The sequence below is a fragment of the Fistularia commersonii genome, chromosome 12 (assembly GCF_037954325.1).
Source record: "Fistularia commersonii isolate RoL2024-O1a breed Wild chromosome 12, RoL_Fcom_v1.0, whole genome shotgun sequence".
NCBI lineage: Eukaryota > Metazoa > Chordata > Actinopteri > Syngnathiformes > Fistulariidae > Fistularia > Fistularia commersonii.
The window spans coordinates 6,305,127-6,330,278 of NC_141295.1; the positions used below are offsets into that span (position 1 = coordinate 6,305,127).

Consider the following 25,152-nt stretch of genomic DNA (forward strand, 5'->3'; position numbering starts at 1 on the left):
GATTGATAATTGTTCATCCATCCATCCATCCATCCATATATTGATTGATAATTATTTATCCATCCCTCCTTTCATCCCTCCATCCCTCCATCCCTCCATCCCTCCCCTGACCCTCTGCTCTTCCCTCCCTCTCACCCCCCCTGGTGGTCGGTGAAGATGAAGTGCAGGAGGTCTTCTAGGTGTGATGTAACCTGACAGCAGATCAATAACAGCCACACCTGATCACATCTGATCACCTTATATGGCTTTTCAATCAATACTGATATCGATCTAGTATTGGTCTGATATTCATCTAGTATCAGTCCAATATTGATCCGTGTCGGTGTCGTGCGCTGACGGCGGACGTCTCCTCGGCGCGTCTCCTCCCGCTCGTCCAATCCCCATCCAGGATGAGGCGTCATGTGACGGCCCTCCACCAATCCCCCGCCCCCTCCTCCTCCACCTCCTCTTCCTCTCCAGATGGCGGAGCAGCCCGGTTCCTGTCTTCCTCTCGCCGGCGTGGAGCGGCGAGGCGATGGAGGGGAACCCGCCGTCGTCTCCGTGGCAACCCGCCGTTAACATCTCCGGCGCCCCTCCCCCCGAGCCTGCGTGGGGGCCCCCCCCGCTGAGGCCGGCGGTGGCGGCCGCCTCCGCCGCCTGTTACTCGCTGCTGTTCGCCTGGGTGTACGCCCAGCTGTGGCTGGTGCTGCGCTACGGACACAAGCGCTTCAGCTACCGGACGGCCTTCCTGTTCCTGTGCCTGCTGTGGGCGGGGCTTCGCGCCCTGCTCTTCTGCTTCGGCCTCCGCGGACGCACGCCGCCCGCCGCCACCGAGACGCCCGCCTCCTGGCTGCTGCTCGGCCTCCCGGTCTGCCTGCAGTTCTTCACCCTGGCGCTCCTCAACCTCTACTGTGCACAGGTCAGCGGGGGGCGGGGTCACATAGGGGGGGCGGGGCCAGAGCCTGCTGAGTGATTGGTCAAGGCCAGTGGTGGGCGGGGCCAGAGCTGGAGATTGTAATTTGACATGATTTTTATCTGTGTGTGTGCGTGTGTGTGTGTGTGTGTGTGTGTGTCAGGTTTACTTCAAGGCAAAGTCCAAACACACGCCTGCTCTGCTGAAACACAGGTGGGATCTAATTAAATGAAATGGTTTATTTGGTTGCTGGTCCGCAATTAACTTCCCAAGTGACTTGCAGACGGACGCTCTACTTCCTGTTTGTCGGCGCCAGCCTCCTCTTCCTGTTGGTCAACCTGCTCTGCGGGCTGATGGCGAGGGCGGCGCCGGCGCCAGCGGCAAAGACGCTGGTTCTGGTTCGGGTCGCCGTCAACGGCGGGCTGTTCGTGCTCGCCGGCGTCTCCCTCTCCGTCTGCCTCCGCCGCCTCGCCGCCATGTCGCTCGCCAGCGTGCAGCTGGAGGCCCAGGTGACCTCTGACCTTCACTGCTGAATAGTAACACACACAGGAAATACACAAATAGGCAGTACTGCTACATTTCACAGCTGGAAAGGTCGGCTACACACAACTACACAGATGTAGTACTGCTACATATGACAACATACATGCCGTACTGCAGCATAGTAGCATAGCAGGAAACGCCGTGACCTCTGACCCCTGCAGGCGACGTCTCCGTGTCAGGTGACCTTGGTGGGCGTGGCGGTGGTGCTCCTGTACGCGTCCCGGGCCTCGTACAACCTGGCTGTCGTCGCCGTGACGCCCGTCCAGGCGCCCGGCTCCCCCGACCACGGCTGGTTCCACGTGTCCGACCAGGTGAGCCGCCGCCGCCGCTCGGCGACGGCGTGATTCCGGCGGCGGCTGACGGGTGCTGATGTGCGTCCGCAGGCCGACCTGCACTCGCCGCTGGGGGACGGCGCCTTCATGGATTTCGGCCTGATACTCTTCGTCTGGGAGCTGCTGCCCACCTCGCTGCTCGTCTTCTTCTTCAGGGTGCGGCGCCCCCTGCAGGCCGGAGTGAGTCGCAGCCTCGGAGACGCGCTAGTAGGCGTCAGCGTCTTTGGAGTTTCAGTGCAAAGATAGATTATAATTTCACTTCTTCTTAGCCCTTAGCTTTATCGCTCACCTCTATCATCAGTTTTCGGTGTTTCACCGAATGCAGGAAGCGGTTTATGTTGCTTTCAGCAAAAGGAAATCACGTTACTTGATGTTAGCCTAGTCGTCTCCTTTAGCGGAGTAGTTAGCTTAGCTTGTGTCGCCGAATACAGGAAGGAGCTCGTTACGTTCAGCTTAAGCTTACGCCCAGAACCTGGCTAACATGCTAACACGTTAGTTGGGTTCGGAGGATCGTTCAAATGGGTTTTTAACGCGACGTAGCGCAGACATGCGGATGCTAAAGCGTTGGCTCCGCCCCCTCAGGGCACGGCTGACCTCCCGAACCACGTCCTGACCTCCAGGGGGTATTTCTTCGACAACCCTCGCCGCTACGACAGCGACGAGGACCTGGCGTGGGGCGCGCCCCCCCCCGGGCCGGCCAGGTGAGGACGCCCGCTGAGCTTCTTCTCTGGAAGCCAGAACCTGAAGGTTTCCTCTCTGTTCCTAGTTCCTGCTCTGACGACTGGAGTAGTTGCCATAGCGACGAGCGGCGACTGACCGCCGCCGCCGGGGAGCTGCATCCTTTCCCTTGAAGGTCCCGACACACCCGCCGCCCCCCGGCGGACTCGGATCTTCGTTACCGCATGCGAGGTTGAGTTACGACTGTACGTTGTTTGTGCCGCTGATGTCGCCGTGGCAACTGTTGACCAATAAAATGTCTGGAACGGAAGAGGTTAATCTGAGTTTTTATTACAGCTCCGTTCAATAAATCTCACAGCTGCCTCGACACCTTTACTGCCTCCACGGAGACCAGGAGTTTTCTCCTGCTCAGGTCCTTCAGGTCCACCGGGACCCCACAAAACAAAAGTACAACAAAATGGAAGTCCCCGTCTGGGTTCCAGTCCAGCGTTTCCATGGAAACGGATGCTTGTTTGCAGTTGATTAGAAAAGGCTACTTAGCGACGTCGCCGGCTTCCTGGGCGAGGTCCCTCTCAGACCTCCACCCGCCGCCGAACACAGGAACTTAAAGAACCAAAGAAGAGACGACTGGAAGAGTCCGAGCGGGGCCCGAGAGCCTGCGGGAAGGCCTACGTCTGAACATCTCCACCCTCTGGGCTTCAGAAACATTCTTCTTCTTCACGCCTCGGAGCCCATCTGGAGGAACGTCTGGAGGCCCCACCCGGCAGGAACCTCCTGTCTCTCCCACAAGAACTACTTCCTGTTTCCATAAAGTGATCGAAGACAAACCGAAGCAGCTGAGACACACACGCGCACACACACACACACACACACACACACATACACACACACGCACGCGCACTCACACACACACGGGCTGAGGTCCTCCTCAGGCTTCAGGTCTCCTGATGGAGGAGCCAAGTCCCCGGGCGAGTCCGTTGCCATGGCAACATGTCCAAACAAACCAGCATGGAGTGATGTCAGAGCGTGTGTGTGTGTGTGTGTGCGCGTGTGTGTGCTGGCCGAGGGAGGGGGGGCTCCCTCCTGCTACCTGTGGTCGTTGAGCATCATGCGGAAGCTGTGCAGCTGGTTGATGCTGGTGGACAACCTGGAGCACAAACATCTCATGTTACAGCAGCATGCGCGCGCACACACACACACACACACACACACACACACACACACACACACACACACACACACACACACACACACACACACACACACACACACACACACACACACACACCTGCTGAAGCCGTTGATGAGGGCCACGATTTCCTGCCTCGTGAGCTGGAAGCCTTTGGAGGGGCTGTGTTCCGGGAGCTTCTGGATCTCCTTCTCAGAGAAGAGGATCTTCAGGGCCGTCCCAAGACCCTGGGTCTGAGGACAGACATGTGGGTCACCCTGATGCGTGTATACACACACACACACACACACACACACACACACACACACACCTGTAGCTTCCCCCACAGCCGACACTTGCTGCAGCCCACGCAGTCCATGATCCTGGAGATGTTCTTGAAGTGGAGCCTGAACTCCTCCTGCAGAGACGGAGCTCGGTGAGGAGCGGCGGGAGACCCGCGGGCGTGCACGTGACGTGCACCCGGTCCTCTCACCCACCTTCAGCATCTTGGCCTCCATCTTGTGTCCGGCGAACATGGACTTCTCGTCAAAGTGCATGGGGAAGGTTCTGGAAGAGACAGCGGGTCAGCGGGTCTCCAGACCTGGACCTCCTCGCCCCCCCCGACCCCTCCGTACTTGATCTCGTGGAAGATCTGCAGCAGCAGGTCCTTGGTGGCCTCGTCCTCGCTGGCGTTGCCGGTGTAGAGGTTCACCACGGCGCGCTCGAAGTACGGCGCCACCTTGTAGAGCGCCCGCAGCTCCATCAGGTACAGGAAGTAGAGGTTCTTCAGGCGCCGCGTGCCTTCACCCTTGGTCTGGGCCACGGCGAACCTGCGCAGGAACTCCTGAAGGTTGGGGCCCCAAACGGAGCGACCCCAGCCCTCTGCGCACACACACACACACACACACACACACACAGCTCAGCCAATCACAGGCCAGAACACCACAGGGCTCATGGTCAGCGGCCATGATGGCGGCGCGGTCTTCAGGGTTGCAGTGCAGACAAACTCACCGTCCAGAAGGTACTCAGCACTCAGGTGGATGTTGATGCTGCTGTGGAGGCCGGAGATGAGCCGGTAGAAGACCCTCTTCTCCAAACACAGACCTGCACACACACACACACACACACACACACACGGTCAGATACTGTCCTCCACCCTGGGGGGGGAGCAGAAGAGGAGGCTCACCTTCCAGCCAGTGGTAGAAGGCTTCACCTGCAAGGACAGCAGAGGAGTCAGTGCGCGAGCTCCTCAGGGGGAGAAGAAGCGAGAAGGTTCGGGGTTGGACTCACCGTCGTCGTCTCCTGGAGCCCCGGGGAGAAGGTGGAGGAGGTCCGAGGACGGCGGGACAAACACAGACACATGACAAACCTTCATCTTTGCACCATCATCACCCTCACCACTCATCTCCTAAGAGGACCTCCCGGATCTGCTCCAGGACGCCCCAGGAGGTCCTGGTCAGAAGACGGAGCCGCACCCACCTCTGCTGGGGGCCAGGGGGTTGAGGGGCCGGTACACGGACCTGGGCCTGCACACAGAGGTCAGGGGTCAGGGGTCGGGGGTCACGTTTCGCGGGCTTTCCGGCCGTCGGGGTCGTCTCACTTGAAGCAGTTCTCCTCGTAGATGCTGTTCCACACCCTCCAGGCCGAAGGTCCCTTGTAGCCGGTGAACCGTTCAGGGTTCAGCAGGAGGTCCACGTACTCGGCGTCCGGAGACGTCTCGTCTGGAACGGCACAGCGGCTGTGAGGCGGCGGCGCTACAGCCTGACTACACCTGGACTACACCTGGACTACACCTGAACTACACCTGAACTACACCTGGACTACAGCTCAGAAAAATTAGACCTGCCTCCTCGAGATAGTTTGGAGCTTATCTGAAAGTCAAATACACCCAGTCCACACCCGGTCTACACCCGGTCTACACCCGGTCTACACCCGGTCTACACCCGATCTACACCCGGTCTACAGCGAGTCGACTCCAAGTCCCGGCGTGAGGACAGGGTGGTTTGGAGGCTTCTGATTGGTCGGAGGCTCTCACCGTCCAGCTCACAGAAATGGTCCTGGGCGTCGTCGTGTCTCGCCCAGTCAGCAAACGCCTCCTTGCTCTGGTTGCTGCAACAGGAAGTGACAGGAAGTGATGTCAGAGGAGGAACAGGAAGTGATGTCTGATGGGCAAAAAAATGGCTGGTAGTGATGTTACAGTCAGGTGTGTGCTGTGTATCAAAAAGGCGAAAGTCTCACACACACACACACACACACACACACACACACACACACACACACACACACACACACACACTCACACACACACACACTGACCTCAGTGTGCTGTTGATGGCACCCAGCTCCTTGGCCTGCTCACACTCGGACACGTCGGCCATGTTGTTGGCCGCCTGTGTGTACTGAGGACACACTCACTGTCAGACAGGGACCCCAAAGAGTGTGTGTGTGTGTGTGTGTGTGTGTGTGTGTGTGTGTCTCACCTTGTTGTAGTTCCCAGACTTAATTCCCACAGGAACTTGACTCTGTAGAACACATAGCAGAAGAAGGTTGGATCCAGACCTCCAAAGATCTTGCAGTGTGTGTGTGTGTGTGTGTGTGTGTGTGTGACCTCTGACCTCGGGGCAGGGCTCTACGTGGCAGTCCTTGATGGAGCAGTGACCATCGTCCGGCCAGAAGGGACAGGGTCTCTTCAGGTTCACCTGGGGGGGCGACACCACCGTTGTTATACAAACCGGCACTGAACGCAAGGCATGTGTGTGTGTGTGTGTGTGTGTGTGTGTGTGTGTGTGTGTGTGTGTGTGTGTGTGTCCCACCCTGTAGTATCTGAAGTAGTCCCTCTCCGTCAGGTTCTTGATGCGGGGGAAGATCTTGAAGTTATTGAAGACGTCGATGCTCTCCACGTCACAGAAGCAGTCGTCCAGGACGCCGGTCAGCTGACGGGAGAGGACCAATCACAGCGCTCGTCAGGTCACGAGAGCATAAACACACAGACGGCAGTCACACAGCAAGCGGCCCTTGAATACCCACGGGGGAGGGGGTCCCTCCATGTCAATCATTAACCTTCTTCTGTGAAACATCTGGTGTCTGGGTGAAGACTCCCAGGACCAGGACCAGCTAGAACCTTTCTCTCCTTCCTGTCCAAACACCTCACCGCCATGTCGGCTCAGACCTCCGCGTTCAAACGCCTCCTTCCAGTCTAAACATCACACAAGCCTGTCCTCCTGGACCTTCAATCACTGTTCTACCATGTTCAGAAGCTCCCTGTAAAACCTAACAGCGGCAAACCTGAAGAGTTCTGCAACAAACCAAACAGCTGTTGGTCCTCTGAGAACAAACCATTTCCTTCCTCGGGCGCTTCTGAGATGATCCTCAACCCTGAGAACTTCCTAACAGATGTTTCAGATCCTTCTAGATCCCCCCTCCTCCAGAGCTCCAGGGCCCGCTGGAGGGGCAGATGTTCAGGGCTGGAGGTGCAGACCTCGGGCAGCAGAAGACCACCGAGCGCCACGACGGGCAGGAAGAGCCACGTTTCCCTCCTCATCCTCTTCTCACCTCGGCAGGTGTCCACCTCCCGCACAGGGGGAAGGTGGGGGTCACCGGGGCCGAACTAGACCCCGCGTCCGCCGGCAACCCGCCCACAAACAACCGGCCGTCAAACCGCGGAGCTCCGCCTTGTACTGGTTTGTAGTTTTCCGCTGCGGACGGAGCATGAAAGCGGCGGGTTGAAGGACTACAACTCCCAGACGGGGCAAAGGGGCGGGGATTCGACGCCGACCAATCAGCGTTCACCACGCTTTTCCCTTCGGCTATGCAAATAACCGGCGCTGGGAGTCGAAAACACACGCACGCGGCGAGCCGTGCGCGCGCGCGGTGTCAGGTGTTTTGGGATTTCAGGTTATTGACGGGGAAACGTGACGTCAGACCCGATTCGGCGGGGAGCCAATCAGAGCCTGCTACGTCACAACCTGAATATCGTTGTTTTTTAAGTTTGCTATTTTTATGACTAGGCTTTTCTCGCCAGGGAAAACACGAAATGAAAAGAAGAAGATTTTTAATATTAGGGAGCGACTGTTTGCGACGTCACAGGGAGAGAAGGTGCCAGAAGGCTCTGGAGGGGTCTCCTCCGAGGCGGTTTTGGGTGACCGCTCCGGATCCCTGGTTCTCGGACACCCTCCCGGGGCAGACCCCTCCGGTCCTCGGGGCTTCTCCGGCGCAGACATCCCCCACCCCACCGCTCCTCGGGGACTCACATGGCAGAAGCAGCTCTGGTCCCGGCTATCTGAGCTCGGATGCTCGCCGTGATGCGTCCGCGGCTTTCCGTCGTTCTGCTGGAACCAGCCGAGGACGAGGCTCCCGAAGACCCAGGCCGAGAGCAGACCACCGAGCGCCGGCAGAGTGACTCTCCACATCCCGCAGCCTGCCGGTGTTGCGGCGGTCGGAACAGGAAAACGGGCCTCGAAGTTCCGTCCCCTCAGACGGGTTAGCCTCCGCAAGCTAGCAGCAGCTCCTCGGGCCGCTGCACCGACGCACCCGCAGAGAGCGCAGTCTCACACGGACGCTATCGCCTGGAACCCCCGGAGAACCGGGACAACCGGGGTCGTCGCGTCGGACTCGGACACGACCCGAACTTCTCTTCCGCCCGTCCGCCGCGTCAAGCTCGTCCCAACACACCGCCGCCACTTCCGGTCCGCGTCCCGAGGCGATCGCATGACTGCTCGTATTTGCGCATGTGCAGTGCCAAAACACGTCGACGAGTCTCGGAGGCCTCGCGAGAATAAACGAGAGTGCCAGTCATAACACAGGGAGGGAAGGGGAGATGGATGAAGAGGCTTTATCTTCTTCTTCCAGGTAGAAAATATGAATAGGTATTTAAATGGAAGAGCCACCCACAGGTGTACTTTTGTTCAGACCTGAACAGGCTTCAGAACCTCCTCTGGTCTCTGTCTGGCTGCATGTAATCAGCCCTTCATTCTAATCATGGTCTCCATGGACAGGCTTCCAGGTGGAGACTAGGGGAGAGAGGTGTCTCTCTGTGGGGATCTCAGGTTCTCATCCTGCGGCTCCATGCGACTCGGCCTGGCCATGACCCCCAGCAATGTCTGGTCTGACATGGTGTGGTCTGGACTCTCAAATCGCCCCCTCAGCTGGTGCGTTCAGACACATCTGGCCTCCAGAGGCACATTGCAGCACGCCCTTTACCTGGATGGGCCGGAAAGACAGGACAAGGCTGTTCTTCACATTCCAGCTTGAGTATCGGCATGACGACGGGGCCAGAGTTTGAACAGGACTCGTTCTGGCTTCGCACCGCCATGCTGCTTTCCAAAGTTCTCCAAGGTCAAACGGTGTTTGTTTCACCCTATCTTTAACCTAAAAAAAAAACAAAAAAAATAAAAAAAAACAAAAACTGCAATATTTCATTTCACTGTGCAATATTCAGAACTGTGTAATATTTCATTTCATAACAGCTACACTACAATTTTTTCCTTTTATCGTACTATTGTGCACTCCTCACCTCACTTGTTACTAAGACACTTATAGTTTTATCCCTTGTTTACTCAGACACTTTATAGTTTCACTGAGACACTTTATAGTTTATAGTTTATTTTTATTTCTAATTCTGCCTTTTTCTTTTTATTATTTATTACTGTTATATTTTCTGTAACTCTGGCACAACAATTTCCTTTGGGATTAATAAAGTTGTTCTTATCTTATCTATTCCAGATTCAAACCAGACCTCCTGCCACTGTTTCCTAGACACCTCATAAATACCCAAACACAGAAGCAAAGCTGGTCCAAAGTGACCTCTGGTCCGACAGAACGCAGGGAAGGAACTGCAGAGAGTCACATGATATTATAATAATAATAATAAAGTATGAAGGAAATAAGCTGCTCGACTTCATGGACCAAACAACACTCAATGATAATGATAATGATAAATAGATCAATACATAATGTGTTGTTTCTCTTGCAAGTGACTCTTCCAGTGTGATTAAGTCCAATAACATGTTTGAATGATTTACTTTGAAAAACATACTTTTTGGCACTTCCGGTCTGCGGCTCCTGCGCCATTATTTTGAAAGTCCCCACCGGAAGTGGTGGTTTGTACCTCCGCAGCGCGGCTGGTGCTGAGGAGAGAGCATCCTCCGCCGCGGCTCTCCCCCGGGACAGGCTGCGCTCGGCGGCCGCCATGAACAGAACAAACCTCTGTTTTTAATGTCCGTTATCCCGGCCTCGTCCCGGTGACAGCCCCCGGTGCCCCCCCCCCCCGCGGCGCCCCGGTTCCCCCCGGCCGGAGCGATGGTGGATCTGACCGACAGCGGCGCGGTGTCGCCCGGACACGGCCGACACGGGCCGTCCAATAACGGGAAGAGGACGTCGAAGAAGCCCCGCGGGAGGAGGGGCAAGCGGGGCAGGAGGAGACGGAATAAAAAGCACCGGAACAACAAGACGCCGCCACCGTATTTACCACCGGAGGTAGCTACCGTCCTCTCACCGGGGGTTGGAGGCAGGTTAATAGCCGGGCCGCCAGCTAGCGTTAGCCTGCGGAGCCCGGTTAGAAGCTAGCTAGCTAGCTAGCAACAAGGTAACTGCTAGCAAAGCCCCATCCGTGTGTTTTGGTCGGGCGCCATGTTGAACTGCAGTCTACGCCGTTCAGAACTGAATGGGGATTTCACGGTATTTAAGAACCTCTGACTTGAAGGAGAACTTTCGGGGAAACAAAGACCATGAATAAAGTTGTTTTGCACTAAACGGTAAATGGTTTACGATTCGGCTCTTGTTCCAATTACTTTAACCAAGGTTAGATTGCTTTTTACTGCCAGTGTACCTTCCAAAACAAACGTCAACAAAAACAAAAACACGAGAAAGCGAAGCCAGTAAACTGCACGAATGTTCTGATCAAGTCTGCCGAACCACCGAGGCCAACCTCATCACTTGCTGTGTGTGTGTGTGTGTGTCTGTGTGTGTTTGCAGGCAGAGGAAGGAAACATTGAATACAAGGTAAACCACCTGCTCTTTCGCCCACCTGCACCTGGAGATGTAGAATAGTGAGGAATTGACCCCTAAAATGACTTAGAATTGGAGAAAAATCCTAAAATTAACCATAAATACGTATGAATATGCCTGCTGATAAATATATGAGAATGACTGTTTTTAATTATGATCTAAAATTCCATAGAAATGATGAGGAAAATGGCCTTAAAGAGTTTCAGAAAGAAGTGGAAATGACCCGAATCTGTAAAATGATGTTGAAGTCAGTCATATGAGAGGAGGAGCTGCTCAGGGCGGACATTGAACCCAGATGACTTGACAGAGGAGCAGGGATCCCGTTAAATGTGTCAGAACGTCCCCCCCGACGAGCAGCGAGCTAGCTGACCTCGCGCCTCCGCCCCCAGCTGAAGCTGGTCAACCCCACCCAGCAGCGCTTCGAGCACCTGGCCACGCAGCTGAAGTGGCGGCTGCAGGAGGGCCGCGGCGAGGCCGTCTACCAGATCGGCGTGGAGGACAACGGGCTGCTGGTCGGCCTGACGGACGCCGACATGAAGGCCTCGCTCAGGACGCTGAGGAAGATGGCGGAGAAGTAGGTCACGGGATTCCCGTGGGGGGTGGAGAGGTTCGGGATGACACAGGAGGACATGAAGTCCAGTTCCAAACTGGGCGTCCGGATGTTATCTAGGAGGACGGGTGACAGTTGTTAGACTCTGCTTTTGTTGCGGAAAGCCTGACGTGAATGTGCTTCGTGGCGGCGGCAGGGTCGGCGCCGACATCACCCTCCTGAGGGAGCGGGAGCTGGACTTTGACCCGGACCGCAGCGGACGCAGGATCGCGGAGGTCCTGGTGCGAAAGGTCCCGGACGACCAGCAGGTGAAGGTCCTCCTGGTGTGTGAGGTGCGGGCGGTCCTCCGGCACGCGCCGGCTAACCTTCTGCGCCGCCCTGCCGGCAGTTCCTGGACCTGCGCGTGGCGGTGCTGGGGAACGTGGACTCGGGGAAGTCCACGCTGCTGGGCGTCCTGACGCAGGGGGAGCTGGACAACGGGCGCGGGCGGGCCAGACTCAACCTCTTCAGGCACCTCCACGAGATCCAGACGGGGAGGACCTCCAGCATCAGCTTTGAGATCTTGGGCTTCGACAGCAAAGGGCAGGTGGGCATCTGAGACGGTCCGCCGGGCGTCGGCTTCTCCTCCGGCGTCCGTCCCGTCTTTACGTGTTTGGTTTCGTGGTCTTGACGGTCACGAACCCTCACGTCTCAGGTGGTGAACTACGGCGAGTCCCGTTCCGCCGAGGAGATCTGCGAGAGCTCCTCCAAGATGATCACCTTCATCGACCTGGCCGGACACCACAAGTATCTGAAGACCACGGTCTTCGGCCTCACCAGCTACTGCCCCGACTTCGCCATGCTGGTCGTCAGCGCCAACACGGGCATCGGTGAGCTCCTCCCGCCCGACGCCGGCGGAAGTTCCCCGCGAAAGCCCTCCGAAGGCTAACCCCCGTTCTCCCCTCCGCCCAGCCGGCACCACCAGGGAGCACCTGGGCCTGGCCATGGCCCTCAAGGTCCCCATCTTCATCGTGGTCAGCAAGGCGGACCTCTGCTCCCGGGGCGCGGCCGAGAGGACCGTCCGCCAGCTGGAGCGCGTCCTCAAGCAGCCCGGCTGCAGCAAAGTCCCCATGGAGGTCCGGAGCCCCGACGACGCCGTCACTGCCGCCCAGCAGTTCAGCCAGGCAGCTTGGTGGGTCTAGTACTACTACTACTACTACTACCAGTACTACTACTACTGCAGTCCACCTGGTGGGTGGAGTACTGCTCCTGCTGTATTTACTGCAGTTCGTACAGTGACTGGTGCACCAACCGTTGCTGCTCTCTGGCTCCCTCTAGTGGACCAATGGTGTTTTACACTGTCAGCAGAACACACTCCAACTTTGAATTTGTGTGTGTGTGTGTGTGTGTGTGCAGCATCACACCCATCTTCACGCTGTCCAGTGTGTCCGGGGAGAACCTGGACCTCCTGAAGGTTTTTCTGAATGTTCTTCCTCCTCTGAGCAACAGCAAAGAGCAGGAGGAGCTCATGCAGCAGCTGACCGAGTTTCAGGTGAACACACACACACACACACACACACTCTCTCTCTCTCTCACAGGATATTGATGTGTGTGTGTGTGTTTGCAGGTGGATGAGATCTACTCCGTTCCAGATGTGGGGACGGTTGTTGGAGGAACTCTCTACAGGTACTGGGAAGTAAGACTGTAGTACAAGTGTGTACTCCGTTCCCAAAATGTAGTACCATGTAGTATTCTAGTGTGTCCTGCGCTCCAGTGGCATCTACAGTGTAGTACTGTTGAGTCCTGTGTTCCAGTAGTGTAGTACAGTATGTATCAGTGTGTAATCTAGTGTATTCCAGTGTGTATTCTGGTGTGTACGCCGTTCTATAAATTCCAGTGTTTACCTGGGTGTGTATTTGTGTGTGTTGCACTGCAGCGGTGTGTGTGGCGAGGGTGAGCGTCTGGTGGTGGGCCCTACGGATGAAGGTCGCTTCCTGCGGCTGAAGGTGTGCAGCATCCAGAGGAACCGCTCGGCGTGCCGCGTGCTGCGGGCGGGGCAGGCCGCCACGCTGGCGCTGGGCAACTTCGACCGCTCGCTGCTGCGTAAGGTCAGAGGTCACGGCGGTGGGGGGGTCGGCGGGGGGGGGGGGGGTCGGGGGCGTTCAGGGGCGTCAGCGGTCTGCTGCCGGTTGCAGGGGATGGTCCTGGTGAGCCCCAAGATGAACCCCACCATCTGCCGCCAGTTCGAGGCCGCCATCGTCCTGCTCTTCCATGCCAAGACCTTCCGCCGGGGGTCGCAGGTCACCGCCCACGTGGGCAACGTGCGGCAGACCGCCACCGTGGAGGGTCTCCACGGCAAGGTGAGCCCCGCCCACCGGGTCACATGACACCCCCCCCTCCAGGTCACATGACACCCTCCCCCCCGCACCCGCTAGGAGGAGCTCCGGACCGGCGAGAGGGCGGTGGTGCGGTTCCGCTTCATCAAGCACCCGGAGTACCTTCGCCTGGGCGCCAAGCTGCTCTTCAGGGAGGGCGTCACCAAGGGCATCGGCCACGTCACCCGCCTGCTGCCCCCCTCCCACGACCAGAACCGCCCGCACCACCAGGACCAGAACCAGGACTAGAACGCGCCCCCCCCTCCCCACGCCCTCAGACCGGTTCATCTTCATCAGAACTTTCAGAAGGAACCCGGAGAACCGAACCAAACGTGAGGTCAGAGGAAGGACCTCGTCTTCGCCTTCGTCCGATGGCGGCCGGCGATCGACCGGCGCCTCCGTCCGATCAAAGTGCCCGATCGTCCCGCTGGTCTCCGATCGTTCGATAAACTTATCGATCGTCCAATAAATGTTGATCGTCCGTGGAACGTTCCGGTTCCCTTCCTTGTTCTGCCGCCCAGAGCTCCTGGGTGTCTTCGGCCGATCGGACGCTGGCGTCGGCCTCGGACAGCACGGCTAAAACTCACTTAGCATGTTAGCTGCCGTGAGCTACGTCCGGAGCCCGTTAACACCCGCTAGCTAAAACTTCCGACCCGCGCCTGAAGGCATCTGCTAAAAACAAACCAGCCCATATTTATTTACTCCTCATTGTTGCCGTGGCAACGGACCGAACAGGCTGGACCGCACCATACTCTCTGTCTGTTTCGTGTCGTTATGTCATTTGTTACCATGGAGACAAAGATGGCCTCAGACCCTCGCCGTTGTTATTTTCGGACGGCGTTCTACTCGACAATAAACCGTTACCATGACAACCTGCCTGCGCGTGTCTCAGCTGAGGAGGGACCCGATCAATGGCTCGGTGATGTCATCAATCGATACCTTTTAATTCCTTCCAGCAGAAATGATCAAAGAAGACATCAAAGGGGCGTCCCCTCTGTGGAGTGGGGAGGCCTGACCTTTGACCCCGGAACAAACACTCCTGTTGACGTGGTCGCCACGGCGACGCCCTCAAGCCAGGCTCCTCTGCTGTGGCCGGATCCTCGGCGACAGCTGAGAATCAGACCGCTTCCTGTCAGGTTCTTCGGAAACAGGAAGTGATGTCACCCCTCCCTCCGGCGGACTCACCCCCAGCAGGTTTCGTGGGACGAGCCCCTCCCTCTCTCCTCGCCGCGCCCACCACCACTCGGCCTCGGCGCCGTCGTCCCGCCGCAGCACCGTCAGCCCGTCGCCCTCGCGGAAGCCCAGCTCGTCGGCGCTCCGCGGCTCGAAGCCCCACAGGCCGAACGCCAGGCCGCCGTTCATGGCGCCCATGCGGTCCTGGACGCCTGCGGGGAGACGGCGGTCAGGGAGCGTCGCCGTGAAGTCGCGGCGTCCGATCTCCGGGCCTCACCGTGCAGGAACTGCGAGCACTGAGCGAAGCCGTCCTCCAGCTCCTCGCACTTATCGGCCGCCGTCTGCTGGTCGCTGAGTGTGGCGGCGAAGACGGCGGCGCCGGATTCCACCAGGAACTTACACATCTGGACATTGTTGCAGGAGGCGGCGCAGTGGAGCGGCGTCCTGAGGAGGAGCAGAGGGTGAGAGGGCGCCTCCCGGTGGCAGGAGAACGTCGTGGGCGGAGTCGCACTGACCAACCGTCGCTGTCGGCGGCGTTGACGTTGACGCCAAACTGGACCAGGAACTTGACAATGTCGGCGTGTCCGGCGCAGACGGCGTTGTGCAGCGCCGTGATGCCCTCGTCATTGGCCGCGCTCGGGTCGTCCACCTGCCGGCGCAGCCGATGACATCACACCTTGGCCCGCCGGCGAGCGCGCTCGGACGCGGGCGCGCTCACTCACCTCGTAAACGACGCGCTGCACCAGGTCAAACTCGCCCTCCAGCGACGAATCCAGCAGAAGAGCCAGCGGGCTGAACTTCACCCGCCGGCCGCCGCCGCTACGCTCCGAGGCACCGCTGCGCAGGATCGACCTCCTGGGCTGGAGAGCCGGGTAACAGGGGTTAGCATCTGAGTGATGTAGCACTGGCTAACTTTAAGCTAAAGGGACGCAGCATGAGCTAACAACGCCAAGATGTATGTAGCATCAGCCTGCATCAGGTCAGATCAACATATGAGCTAACACTGGGCTAAACACTACATAGCATGGTTAACTATAAGCTAGCAGAGTAGCATGAGCTAACATCACGACAAGCTATACACTATAAGCTAGCAGAATAGCATGAGCTAACATCACGACAAGCTATACAAGCTATGAGCGTCAAAGCTACAGAGCATGGCGGCTAACAAAAAGCTAACCGAGCAACGCTACACCGTCATCTGAATGTGAAGCTACTGTGTTTCTAGCGGTCAGCTAGCTTGAAGCTAAGGCACCTGTGGGACGTCGACCTTTCCCGCGACCTCCGGCGGCTCCTTGTCGGAGGCGTGGCCTCCTGGCTCCGCCCCCGAGGAGGCGGGGTAAGGCGGGGGCGGGTAGGGGGGCCGCGGGGCGGTGAGGCCCGCTTCCTCCGGCGGGGGGGGCGGGTCCTGACAGGGGGCGGGGCTCGGGACAGGCAGGCGGGGCGGCACAGGAGGCGGAGTCTGCCAGTCCTCCTCGCCGGCGGGGGGCGGGGCCTCGGCGGGGATGGTTTCCATGGCGGCCAGCGTGGTCTTCTGGTAGAGCAGCTTCTGGATGTGGGGCCCCCCCGGCCCCTCGGGCTCCGTGATGGAGCTGCGCTTCTTGAGGGGTCGGGGCGCGCGCTGCAGCCGCCGCCGCAGCGCCTCCAGGTCGGCGTCGCTCGGGTTCCACAGCGGGTTGGACAGGAAGGGGAGGAGCTTGGTGGGGCTGAGCGGCCGCGGGGGGGCGTGCTCCGACGGCTCCGCCCCCTCGCTGTTACCACGGCAACAGCCCTCCGTCTCCCCGCCGTCGTCCACGCGGGACCCGGAGGTCGGGGCGGCGTCCGCTCGCTGCTGCCCCCCGCTGGACGGCGGGAGCGGCTTCCCGTACACTGAGGAGACAGCCAATCAGAACGTCCCTTTCAACGATGATAATCAATGCAATAACGCCCGTTACGATTGTCTGAGTTGTCGGGGTCAAAGGTCACGGGTGTGCTACCTCTGGCGTGGCAGCGTGGCAGCGTCCCGCCTCCGCCGCCGGCGTGCTGGGTGTACACGCAGTAGATGGAGGAGGCGGCCAGGGTTTGGGGCTTCTGCAGCGGAGGGGGCGGGGCCTCGGGGGTGAAAGGTCGCACGGCGGCGGCGGGCGGCGCGTCGTGCTTGCCGGGCAGCGGGAGGGTGTGGCTGGAGAGGAGTTGACCCGCGACCCCACAACGCTTCCCGGGGAAGGTCCCCGTGCCGTAGGGGGGGCCGGGCGGGCGGGGTTGCCCGGGTAACAGAGGGGCGGCCATCTTGACCTGAAGGGGACGGCGTGGAGAAAAGGATGGGCTTCTCTCCAGGAAATGAAATCAGAAGTGCACTGTCCTCAGTCCTTGTGGAGGCTTACCTGCTTCTCTGTGCCGTGATTGGTCCGTGAAGGCACGGGGGGCGGGGCCTCTGGTCCGAGGGGCGGGGCGTCAGGACGCAGGGGTTTGTCCTGGTCTGGGATGAAAGACAAAACCATCGTCACGGTTGGAGACGTCCTTTCTGCTTCTGATGTTCTGGTGACGGTCAAAACCATTAGCCGTTAGCAAGACGGACCTGCAGCGCGGGAGGCGCGGGGCAGGGTGGCGGCGTGGACGCAGGAGATCCGGTCCGAAGCCTGGGAACCTGTTCGGCGCAGAGAAAGAAACCTAGCTAAGGCTAACAGCTGTTCTTGGGGCAGAGGCTAACTGTCACAGCTAACCGAGGTAGCCTCAACAAGGAGACAACTGGACTGCTAACTACTAAAGCTAACACTGAATGGTAACCATGGTAGCTCAACGCAGATGCTAACCATGAGCGCTTAGCATGGCAGCTAACTACAAGCCAGGTAACTACAAACGCTAACATGATTGCGAACAGGGAAAGCTAAACAACAGGACAGCTAACTACGAAAGGGAAGCTAACTTTGAATGCTTACTCTGGCAGCTAACTCCAAAAGCTAACCTGGATACCGCAAAGAACAAGACTAACTCGTGATTGGCTGGCCGTGTTGGGGGCGGGGCTTAGGGGCGGAGTCCGGCGGCGGCAGCGTGGCGGTGCCGTCCGGGTAGGAGGGCTTCACCGGGACCTCCTGGCGGGGGGGAACGGGCGGAGCCTGAGGCGATGGCATGTAAGGGCCCACCGCCGCCACCCTGGAGGCTCCGCCCCTCGGACAGGCCCCGCCCTCGGACGCCACCTGCCGGGGAAACGGGAAGACGGCGACGCTCTCAGTTTGCAAAATAAAAGCGCGTCATGCAACATTTCACGGGGGCGGTGTTCGGAGACGAGAAGAAGCGGGCTAATGTTCTCCAGACCAGCAGGTGGTCCTGCTGCAGCGCCGCCTTCTTCTTCCAGAGCCTCTGCCGGAGCTCCAGCAGGCGTCTCTCCGTGGCCTCCACCCGCCGGGTGGTGCGGCTCAGGCCGTCCTGGTGCTGCTGCAGCCGGACGCTCTGGTCCTGGTTCAGCTTGTTCCTCAGCTGGAACCAAAGATGCGGGAGGACACGTGAGAACATTCTGGAACCCTCCAAGATCTCCAGGGGAAGGGAGAGGGTCGGACCTGCAGCTCCGAGTGGAGAAGCTCCAGCTCCGCCGAGGACGAGGAGCGGCGGAGAGGAGGAGGTCTGCTGCTCCTCAGGGCCTCCAGCTGGTCGCTCAGCTCCTCCACCCTCGCCACGGCAACCAGCAGCTCCTGCTGCTTCTGCTGGAAGAGGCTGTTCATCTGCTCGATCTCCTCCACTGACACACACACACACACACACACACACACACACACACACACACACACACATACACACACAACGGGTTACTCCCTCCCAGCCCTGGACATCCAGGTGGAGAACGTCCACCCTGGAGAAGACCATCCACCCTAGAGAAGACCATCCACCCAGAAGACCTCCCACCCTGGAGAAGACCATCCACCCTGGAGAAGACCATCCACCCAGAAGAACACCCACCCTGGAGAAGACCATCCACCCAGAAGAACACCCACCCTGGAGAAGACCATCCACCCAGAAGACCATCCACCCTGGAGAAGACCATCCACCCAGAAGACCTCCCACCCTGGAGAAGACCATCCACCCAGAAGAACACCCACCCTGGAGAAGACCATCCACCCAGAAGACCATCCACCCTGGAGAAGACCATCCACCCAGAAGACCATCCACCCTGGAGAAGACCATCCACCCAGAAGACCTCCCACCCTGGAGAAGACCACCCACCCAGACGGCTGTTGCGGTTCCTCTTGTGCTCCACGTGGCTCTGCAGGGCTCGGAGCCTCCTCAGCCTGGTCTCCTGCTTCTGGACGTTCTCCTTCAGCCTCTGCACTCGCTCACGCTCACAGCTGTCCCTCTGCTGCAGGCTGAGCACACACTGCTGCTGCTCACACACACACACACACACACACACACACACACACACACACACACACACACAGACTGTTAGCATTTTGCTAGAGGGCCTCTGATTGGCTGCAGGACAGAGAAGACTCACCTTGGAGGCCAGAAGCTGCCGCTGAGCTTCAATCTGCTGCTGCTGAAGAGACGCCAGGTCCACCTGGGGTGGGTACACACACACACACACAAACACACAAACACACAAACACACAAACACAAACACACACACACACACACACACACAAACACACACACACATACACACACACACACATCCATAGATCACCCAGGGTCAGTGTGTATGGTTAGCTTTGGGGCTATGCCTAGGCTATATGTAGCCATTAGGCTACGCCCTGTCTACATTTAGCCATCAAGCTAACACCAGGCTACATGTAGCCATTAGGCTACCCGAAGGTCACGTGTAGCCATCTGGCTAACCTCGGGCTCCATGTAGCCTTCATGCTAACCCCAGCGATATGTAGCCATTAGGCTAACCTCAGGCTACATGTAGCCACCAGTCTACCCCTGTCTAAATATACCCATCAGGACCACCCCGGTCTACATGTAGCCATCTGGCTAACCTCAGTGATATGTAGCCTTCAGGCTAACCCAGACTACATACAGTCGTCAGGCTACATGTAGCCATTAAGCTAATCCCAGGCTACATGTGGCCATTAGGCTACACCCAGACTACATACTGCATTAAGCTAATGCCAGGCTACATGTAGCCATTCGGCTACACCCTGACTACATACTGCCATCAGGCCACATGTAGCCATGAGGCGACATTCCGCCATCAGGCTACATGTAGCCATGAGGCTACATACTGCCATCAGGCTACATGTAGCCATGAGGCTACATACTGCCATCAGGCTACATGTAGCCATGAGGCTACATACTGCCATCAGGCTACATGTAGCCATGAGGCTACCCTTAGGCTCCGCCCCCATCAGACTGACCAGGCTGTCCAGGTGTCTGTCCAAGGTCTTGTTCTGCTTCCTGCCGGTCTGATCAGAAGCTCCGCCCCCTGGAGACACAGAGGTGTGGTTAGCGTCCGTCCTCCATCTGCAGATGTTCCTGGAAGCTTCTCCACCGCACGTCCTCCTCCGAGCCGAAGGACTGGGACGGCGCAGCGGGAAGCGGGCCGGAGGCCGGGCGCCGCCCCTCTAAGCTGATTAGCGTGTTGTCGTGACAACCGGGAGCGGCAAGACACGAGACGCCGGCGCAGATTAACCAGCAGAGTCAAGATGTTCAGGGACCTCTGACGTCGAAGGGATTAGAGGAGGATGGTGGCAACCAGCCCTAACCTAACAACTAACCTCAACTAACCCACCATCGCTAATTAATACTGACCTGAAACTGGACTTGAGACTCCATCAGAAAACACTGTGTGTGTGTGTGTGTGTGTGTGTCTGACCCGTTTCTTGTCCTGGAGGCCTCTGGTGGCGGAGAAGGTAGTGGACCTCCCCCCTCTGCTTCCCCCATCGCCGCACCAGCTCCAGCATGGGCTCGTCTTCCCCGACGACACGCTCTGATTGGTGGAGACATTGTTGCAGAACCAGGGTGAAAGAGCGGCTAACAGTTACCATAGGCCGCCATTCATTGCGCTAAGCTATCCGGTCGGACCCACCTGCCCCCCCCCAGGCCTCGGCCAGGTAGCACTCGGCCTCCCCGGCCTCCTTGCAGACCTCCACCACGTCCCTGCACACCGTCTCCGGGGTGACGGGGACCTCGGCGACCGGCTGCTCGCCGCCGCCCAGGAACACGGTGAGGAACATCTGGAACACGGAGCAGACCGGGTCAGGGGTCAAGGGGGGGCGGGGGAATGCGTTCTCGGACGGCGGCGGTCCCGCTGCCGTCGCCGGGGCGACAGTTCGTCGTTAATCAACATTCGGGTCACGTGACCTTCTGTCACCCCGGGCTTAATCCAGCCGGGAGGAAATAATCCGGCTCCCACCAACACAACAAGGACGCCACTCGTCCTGGTCCTGGCTGGGAGGAGGAGGGGCGCAGTGGGGCCCCCCCACTCCATATGGCCGGCAATCACATGATTAACTCACACACACACGCACACACACACATATACACACATGTTTTGTGTTTGATAGAATTCCACCTGAGACAATAACAGGAAGAGGAAGGTCGCCACTTCCTGTCCCCCACTTCCTGTTTCACCCCCCCACCCATTGACAGCATGACCTTCAACGGTCTGCGCTGTCCTGGGTCACCATGGCAACAGTAACCAGGCAGCAGGGAAGCAGGAGGAGGCGGCAGATGAAGAAGAAGAGGAGATGCTGGGTGGAACGTCTCCACCAGCTGAGAAAAAACACAGGGGTTCGTCTCAAACACGCCCTCCGAGACCTTCCGGGTTACTTCCAGGAAACTCCAGACTCATTTCCAGGCAATTCCACACCAACATCCAGGTATCTCTGCAGCTTCCTCGCCCAATCCCAGCGCTCATTTCCAGACACACTAAAAACGAATCAACAAAGAACCAGCACGCCATCAGGTGGAGATTCGGCTTGAACTCCACCCTTCCCTGTTGGGAGGCGGCTGAGATGATTCTTCTGCACCAGCCGTGGTTGGAGCTCCACCTGCATGGAGCTCCTCCTGCATGGAGCTCCTCCTGCATGGAGCTCCTCTTGCAAGGACCACCGCCTTTGGATTGCAGGAAGAAAGAGGGAGCTGGAAGATTCGGTTCGGTGGACAAAGCGCTCAAAACGACCGTTTCGTTCGCAGCAGACGCCGCTGAGACGTTCACCTGAGCCCGGTTGTTCGCTCCCGGTTCCCCGGGAGGTGGGGGGTCTCTCACCGGCATCATGATCTCCCGCCGCTCGCTTCCAGGCTGCGGCTGCATCCGCCCCCTCCGCCCCGGACGGACCGACCGGTGCTCCCGCTGATGAACCGGAGCCGCGCCGCGACCGCCGGTGTCTGGGTGAGTGAGGAGCGAGTGTCCGGCGGGGAGCGATCTGCACTTCCGGTTGGGATTTCAGAATAAGAGCATCGCCGGTGCCCGGAGGAGTGGGGAAAACACAGCATGGGAGCTGAACGTCACTTTACCTGTGAATCAGAAGAAGATAAATGAAGATCGGATCAAATATCAACCGCTTTTGTTTTCATGTTTGGTGAATCGTTGTTGTTTTTCCTCCTCCGGTTGGTTTTATTCTGAAAGGGTGAACCGGAAGTGCGGTGCCAGACGCGGGGAGAAGCTGCGCGGAGAACACGCGTGATTCCTGGAGCTCAGGGGAGCCGGACCGCAGCCGCACCTCCCCGTGGAGATAAACCCGGCTTAGGGGGGCGTCGACCCGGTCGGACGGAGGACCAGACGGACGCCCGGCGTCCCGGTGAGTCGCAGACCTGCCTCCGCTCGTCTCCAGCTGGACGGATCCTGCTACTGAACTCCGCTCGGAATCCCTGCTTCTATCCGCCGATGACCGTCCGTGTCCGGAGCCTGGCGGCGGAGGTCGACCCGGCAGGCCGAAATAGATCTCTCCCCGCCGGACAGACGGTTCGGCGTGCGGACCGGACACCGGGATTCGGTTGTTTTCTCACATTTTTACACGTCGCTCGTCGCAAACCAACGCTAGCGTTATGGAGTTAGCTTAAATTTACTTTAGCTGTGGCTAAAGTGGCAACAATGTTCTCTGTCAGAGACGATGAAAATATCTGTCGCTGTAAAAGACTAACAATAAGTCAATAATGGGGATAATAGGGGGACCTGAATTCTATCATCTGTTTTAGGAGTCAACGTTTGTTTGTGCCAGTCATGTTTACTGTATAATTGGGGTAAAGCTGCTATTGAGGCTAGTCGGCTAAAGCTAACTTGTCGTTTTTTAAACGAGCGCTACGTCACCATGACGTCACGTGTGTTTACACGCTGTTTCCAATCCTGCTTGTTTTGCTTTAGTTTCAACACAAACGACATGGGAGGGACGAAGAAGAAGAGGACCTGCAGCAGCGAGGAGGAGGACTCAGACGTAGAGAGGAACTTTGCTCTGCTGCAGGAGCGAGGAGGAGCGGAGGAGGAACTCCAGGATGAAGAGTGTGAATTTGGTGAAGAAGAAGAGGAGCTGGAGGAGGAGGATGAAGATGATGATGATGATGAAGGGCCGGAGGAGGCTGGCTGCAGCCGAGACATTCAGACCACAGAAGACATTAAAAAAGGTAATTATTGTCACGACAGTGAATTTGATGAGTCTGATTGATCGTTGACAATCATGACCTTTGACCCCCAGAGCTGTCCACCATGTCCTTTGAGGATGTGATGAAGCTGCAGAGCAAAGTGGGAACCCGGGTTTACCACCAGGTGGCGCATGGCGAGGGCAAGGCGGCCGGCGGCAGGAAGAAAAAGAGGCTGAACAAAAACAGGTGAGACTTGCCCAGGACGCTGTTCGCCGCCGCCGCCGTCACGTGACCTCCGGCCTGATGCTCGCTTGTCTCCAGGCCGATGGAGATCTCCGCCAAGAAACGGGCGCCGTTCCTGCGGCAGGTCGTCGGCGCCAAGAAGACGGTCGGTGACACAGACGTCAGAGTTTGTGACAAAGACCAACGCCGTCCATGACTCAGTCTCCTTCCTGTGTGTGCCTCAGACCTTTAGAGACCCCCGGTTCGATGACCTCTCCGGGGAATACAAGGCCAGCATCTTCGAGAAGACCTACGCGTTCGTTGACCACATCCGGCAGCATGAGATGGAGGTGAGGCTCCCCGGAGCCGTCTGCAGAAGGCCCCCTGGTCCTGTCACCTTTGACCCCGTTGTGTGTTGCAGGTGATCCAGAAGAAGCTGAAGAAGACCAAGGGAGGCAGCAAGAAGGAGCAGCTGAGCTTCCTGCTGAAGAGGATGGTGAGTGTGTGTGTGTGTGTGTGTGTGTGTGTGTGCTGGGTGGTGACCTGTAGTGGTTCCTGCAGACCAACCAGGAGAAGGCCCGGGAGCAGCAGCGGCAGCAGAGGGAGCGCGAGCTGCAGATAAAACGGGAGCAGAGGGAACGAGCCAATCAGGGAGCTCCTCTCTTCTTCCTCAAGAAATGTAAGTTCACCTGACTCGAACGGCTTCACGCCTAAAGGGTTTCACATTTGACCGCGACTTTTGTTTTAGCGGACAAGAGGAAGTTGCAGCTGGCCGACCGCTACCAGCAGCTGAAGAAGAGCGGCAAGCTAGAGAGCTTCCTGAGCAAGAGGAGGAAGAGGAACGCTGGCAAGGACCGCAGGAAGCTCCCCCGGGCGCCGCATCACGCCACCTGACACCACCGCCAGCCTTCCACACTGTTATTTTCTCATCAGTCCGAGTAGAAAAACTGACTGTGGGGTCCGAAGCTCGGCTCCAGGCCGTCACTGCTTCAACCACGTCCAAGAAAATGTTTTTGTAAAATAAACATGCTTTTATTTCTTCTTGAAATGAGCAGTTTCTTTCAGTCCAGTTGTTTTATTTTTCAGGCTTTAGTTTGATTCAAATCAGCTTGAGTGTAGAAGGCTGTTTGAATCTTCCAATAGAAACAAGGATAAATGATGGGTAACTTCAACTGGAGCGCAAATCTATTACTGTGAACTTTAATTTGAAAGGAAGAACATTCGAGATGATAGTAAGTTACAGGGAAACTATTTGGGGGGGTCACACTCCAGTGAGTGACAGGCAGGACGTTTCCTGGCCCACAGACCGTTGATGAGCTGAAGGTGGATGGAGGAGGTCAAAGCAAACCTTTACAGTCCAAAGTTTGGGAGTTCCTTTTCCAAGCTCTTCCTCCTGGAGGAGGATCAGCTGGAACCTCAGTCTGGAGATGAAGCCTCGGCCCTCCTTCCAAGACCCGCTGACACTCCATTTCTTGCAGATGTGATCTGTCAGTCGGCCGGTCGCTCCAGAGGTTTGTGTCGCAGCGTGGCGTCCGAGCGGGCGGCGTCCCGGGCTACTCTCTGCAGCACCCACATCCCAGCGTGGACAGAGAAGAAGACGGCGCCCGCCGCCCACAGCCACTTCCTGTTGACCCACTGACGCTTCATGGCTGCAGACACACACAGGGGGGAGTCACACAACTGTCTGGTTGACCTCCAGGTGTTCCACCTGGTTTGAAAACACCTCTGTCTCACCTCCGTCACTC

General features: G+C 57.9%; 5 protein-coding genes across 9 annotated transcripts; 3 read left to right on the forward strand and 2 right to left on the reverse strand.

Annotated features, from left to right (window-relative positions):
* The first annotated feature begins 437 nt into the window (after positions 1–437).
* gpr137bb (G protein-coupled receptor 137Bb) lies at positions 438–3,340 on the forward strand. Its single transcript, XM_086156695.1, has 7 exons — positions 438–898; positions 1,056–1,105; positions 1,176–1,401; positions 1,597–1,746; positions 1,819–1,947; positions 2,350–2,468; positions 2,534–3,340. Exons 1-7 carry the CDS (start codon positions 515–517, stop codon positions 2,616–2,618), a joined length of 1,143 nt encoding a protein of 380 aa, XP_086012821.1. The 5' UTR covers positions 438–514; the 3' UTR covers positions 2,619–3,340.
* Positions 2,760–8,022, reverse strand: ero1b (endoplasmic reticulum oxidoreductase 1 beta). Of its 2 annotated transcripts, none has more exons than XM_086156688.1 (16): positions 7,864–8,022; positions 6,427–6,546; positions 6,229–6,312; positions 6,094–6,135; positions 5,930–6,012; positions 5,649–5,722; positions 5,214–5,334; positions 5,093–5,139; positions 4,904–4,915; positions 4,800–4,826; positions 4,625–4,717; positions 4,249–4,495; positions 4,111–4,180; positions 3,945–4,031; positions 3,734–3,867; positions 2,760–3,592 (listed from the first exon to the last, which is right to left on the reverse strand). In XM_086156688.1, exons 1-16 carry the CDS (start codon positions 8,020–8,022, stop codon positions 3,532–3,534), a joined length of 1,461 nt encoding a protein of 486 aa, XP_086012814.1. In that variant the 3' UTR covers positions 2,760–3,531. The 2 variants fall into 2 exon arrangements, with proteins under 2 accessions (XP_086012814.1, XP_086012816.1); XM_086156690.1 differs by lacking the exon at positions 7,864–8,022 and adding an exon at positions 7,092–7,245.
* gtpbp2b (GTP binding protein 2b) lies at positions 7,708–14,389 on the forward strand. Of its 4 annotated transcripts, none has more exons than XM_086156683.1 (13): positions 7,708–8,947; positions 9,335–10,087; positions 10,586–10,612; positions 11,008–11,192; positions 11,365–11,476; positions 11,557–11,754; positions 11,863–12,037; positions 12,120–12,339; positions 12,564–12,699; positions 12,775–12,833; positions 13,084–13,255; positions 13,343–13,507; positions 13,583–14,389. In XM_086156683.1, exons 2-13 carry the CDS (start codon positions 9,911–9,913, stop codon positions 13,769–13,771), a joined length of 1,815 nt encoding a protein of 604 aa, XP_086012809.1. In that variant the 5' UTR covers positions 7,708–8,947; positions 9,335–9,910; the 3' UTR covers positions 13,772–14,389. The 4 variants fall into 4 exon arrangements, with proteins under 4 accessions (XP_086012809.1, XP_086012811.1, XP_086012810.1 ...); XM_086156685.1 differs by having other exon boundaries at positions 11,035–11,192; XM_086156684.1 differs by having other exon boundaries at positions 8,314–8,955.
* A 58-nt stretch (positions 14,390–14,447) lies between these two features.
* Positions 14,448–21,993, reverse strand: LOC147228605 (apoptosis-stimulating of p53 protein 2-like). The gene is made up of 18 exons (XM_086156681.1): positions 21,876–21,993; positions 20,694–20,841; positions 20,481–20,594; positions 20,023–20,090; positions 19,161–19,223; positions 18,890–19,046; positions 18,229–18,407; positions 17,987–18,148; positions 17,664–17,868; positions 17,250–17,318; positions 17,056–17,150; positions 16,669–16,966; positions 15,948–16,561; positions 15,418–15,555; positions 15,211–15,344; positions 14,973–15,139; positions 14,708–14,907; positions 14,448–14,632 (listed from the first exon to the last, which is right to left on the reverse strand). Exons 1-18 carry the CDS (start codon positions 21,918–21,920, stop codon positions 14,591–14,593), a joined length of 2,898 nt encoding a protein of 965 aa, XP_086012807.1. The 5' UTR covers positions 21,921–21,993; the 3' UTR covers positions 14,448–14,590.
* Positions 21,994–22,235: 242 nt separating this feature from the next.
* On the forward strand, positions 22,236–24,455 carry rrp36 (ribosomal RNA processing 36). Its single transcript, XM_086156696.1, has 8 exons — positions 22,236–22,407; positions 22,971–23,227; positions 23,299–23,431; positions 23,507–23,573; positions 23,653–23,757; positions 23,829–23,903; positions 23,969–24,086; positions 24,156–24,455. Exons 2-8 carry the CDS (start codon positions 22,987–22,989, stop codon positions 24,299–24,301), a joined length of 885 nt encoding a protein of 294 aa, XP_086012822.1. The 5' UTR covers positions 22,236–22,407; positions 22,971–22,986; the 3' UTR covers positions 24,302–24,455.
* Positions 24,456–25,152: the final 697 nt, after the last annotated feature.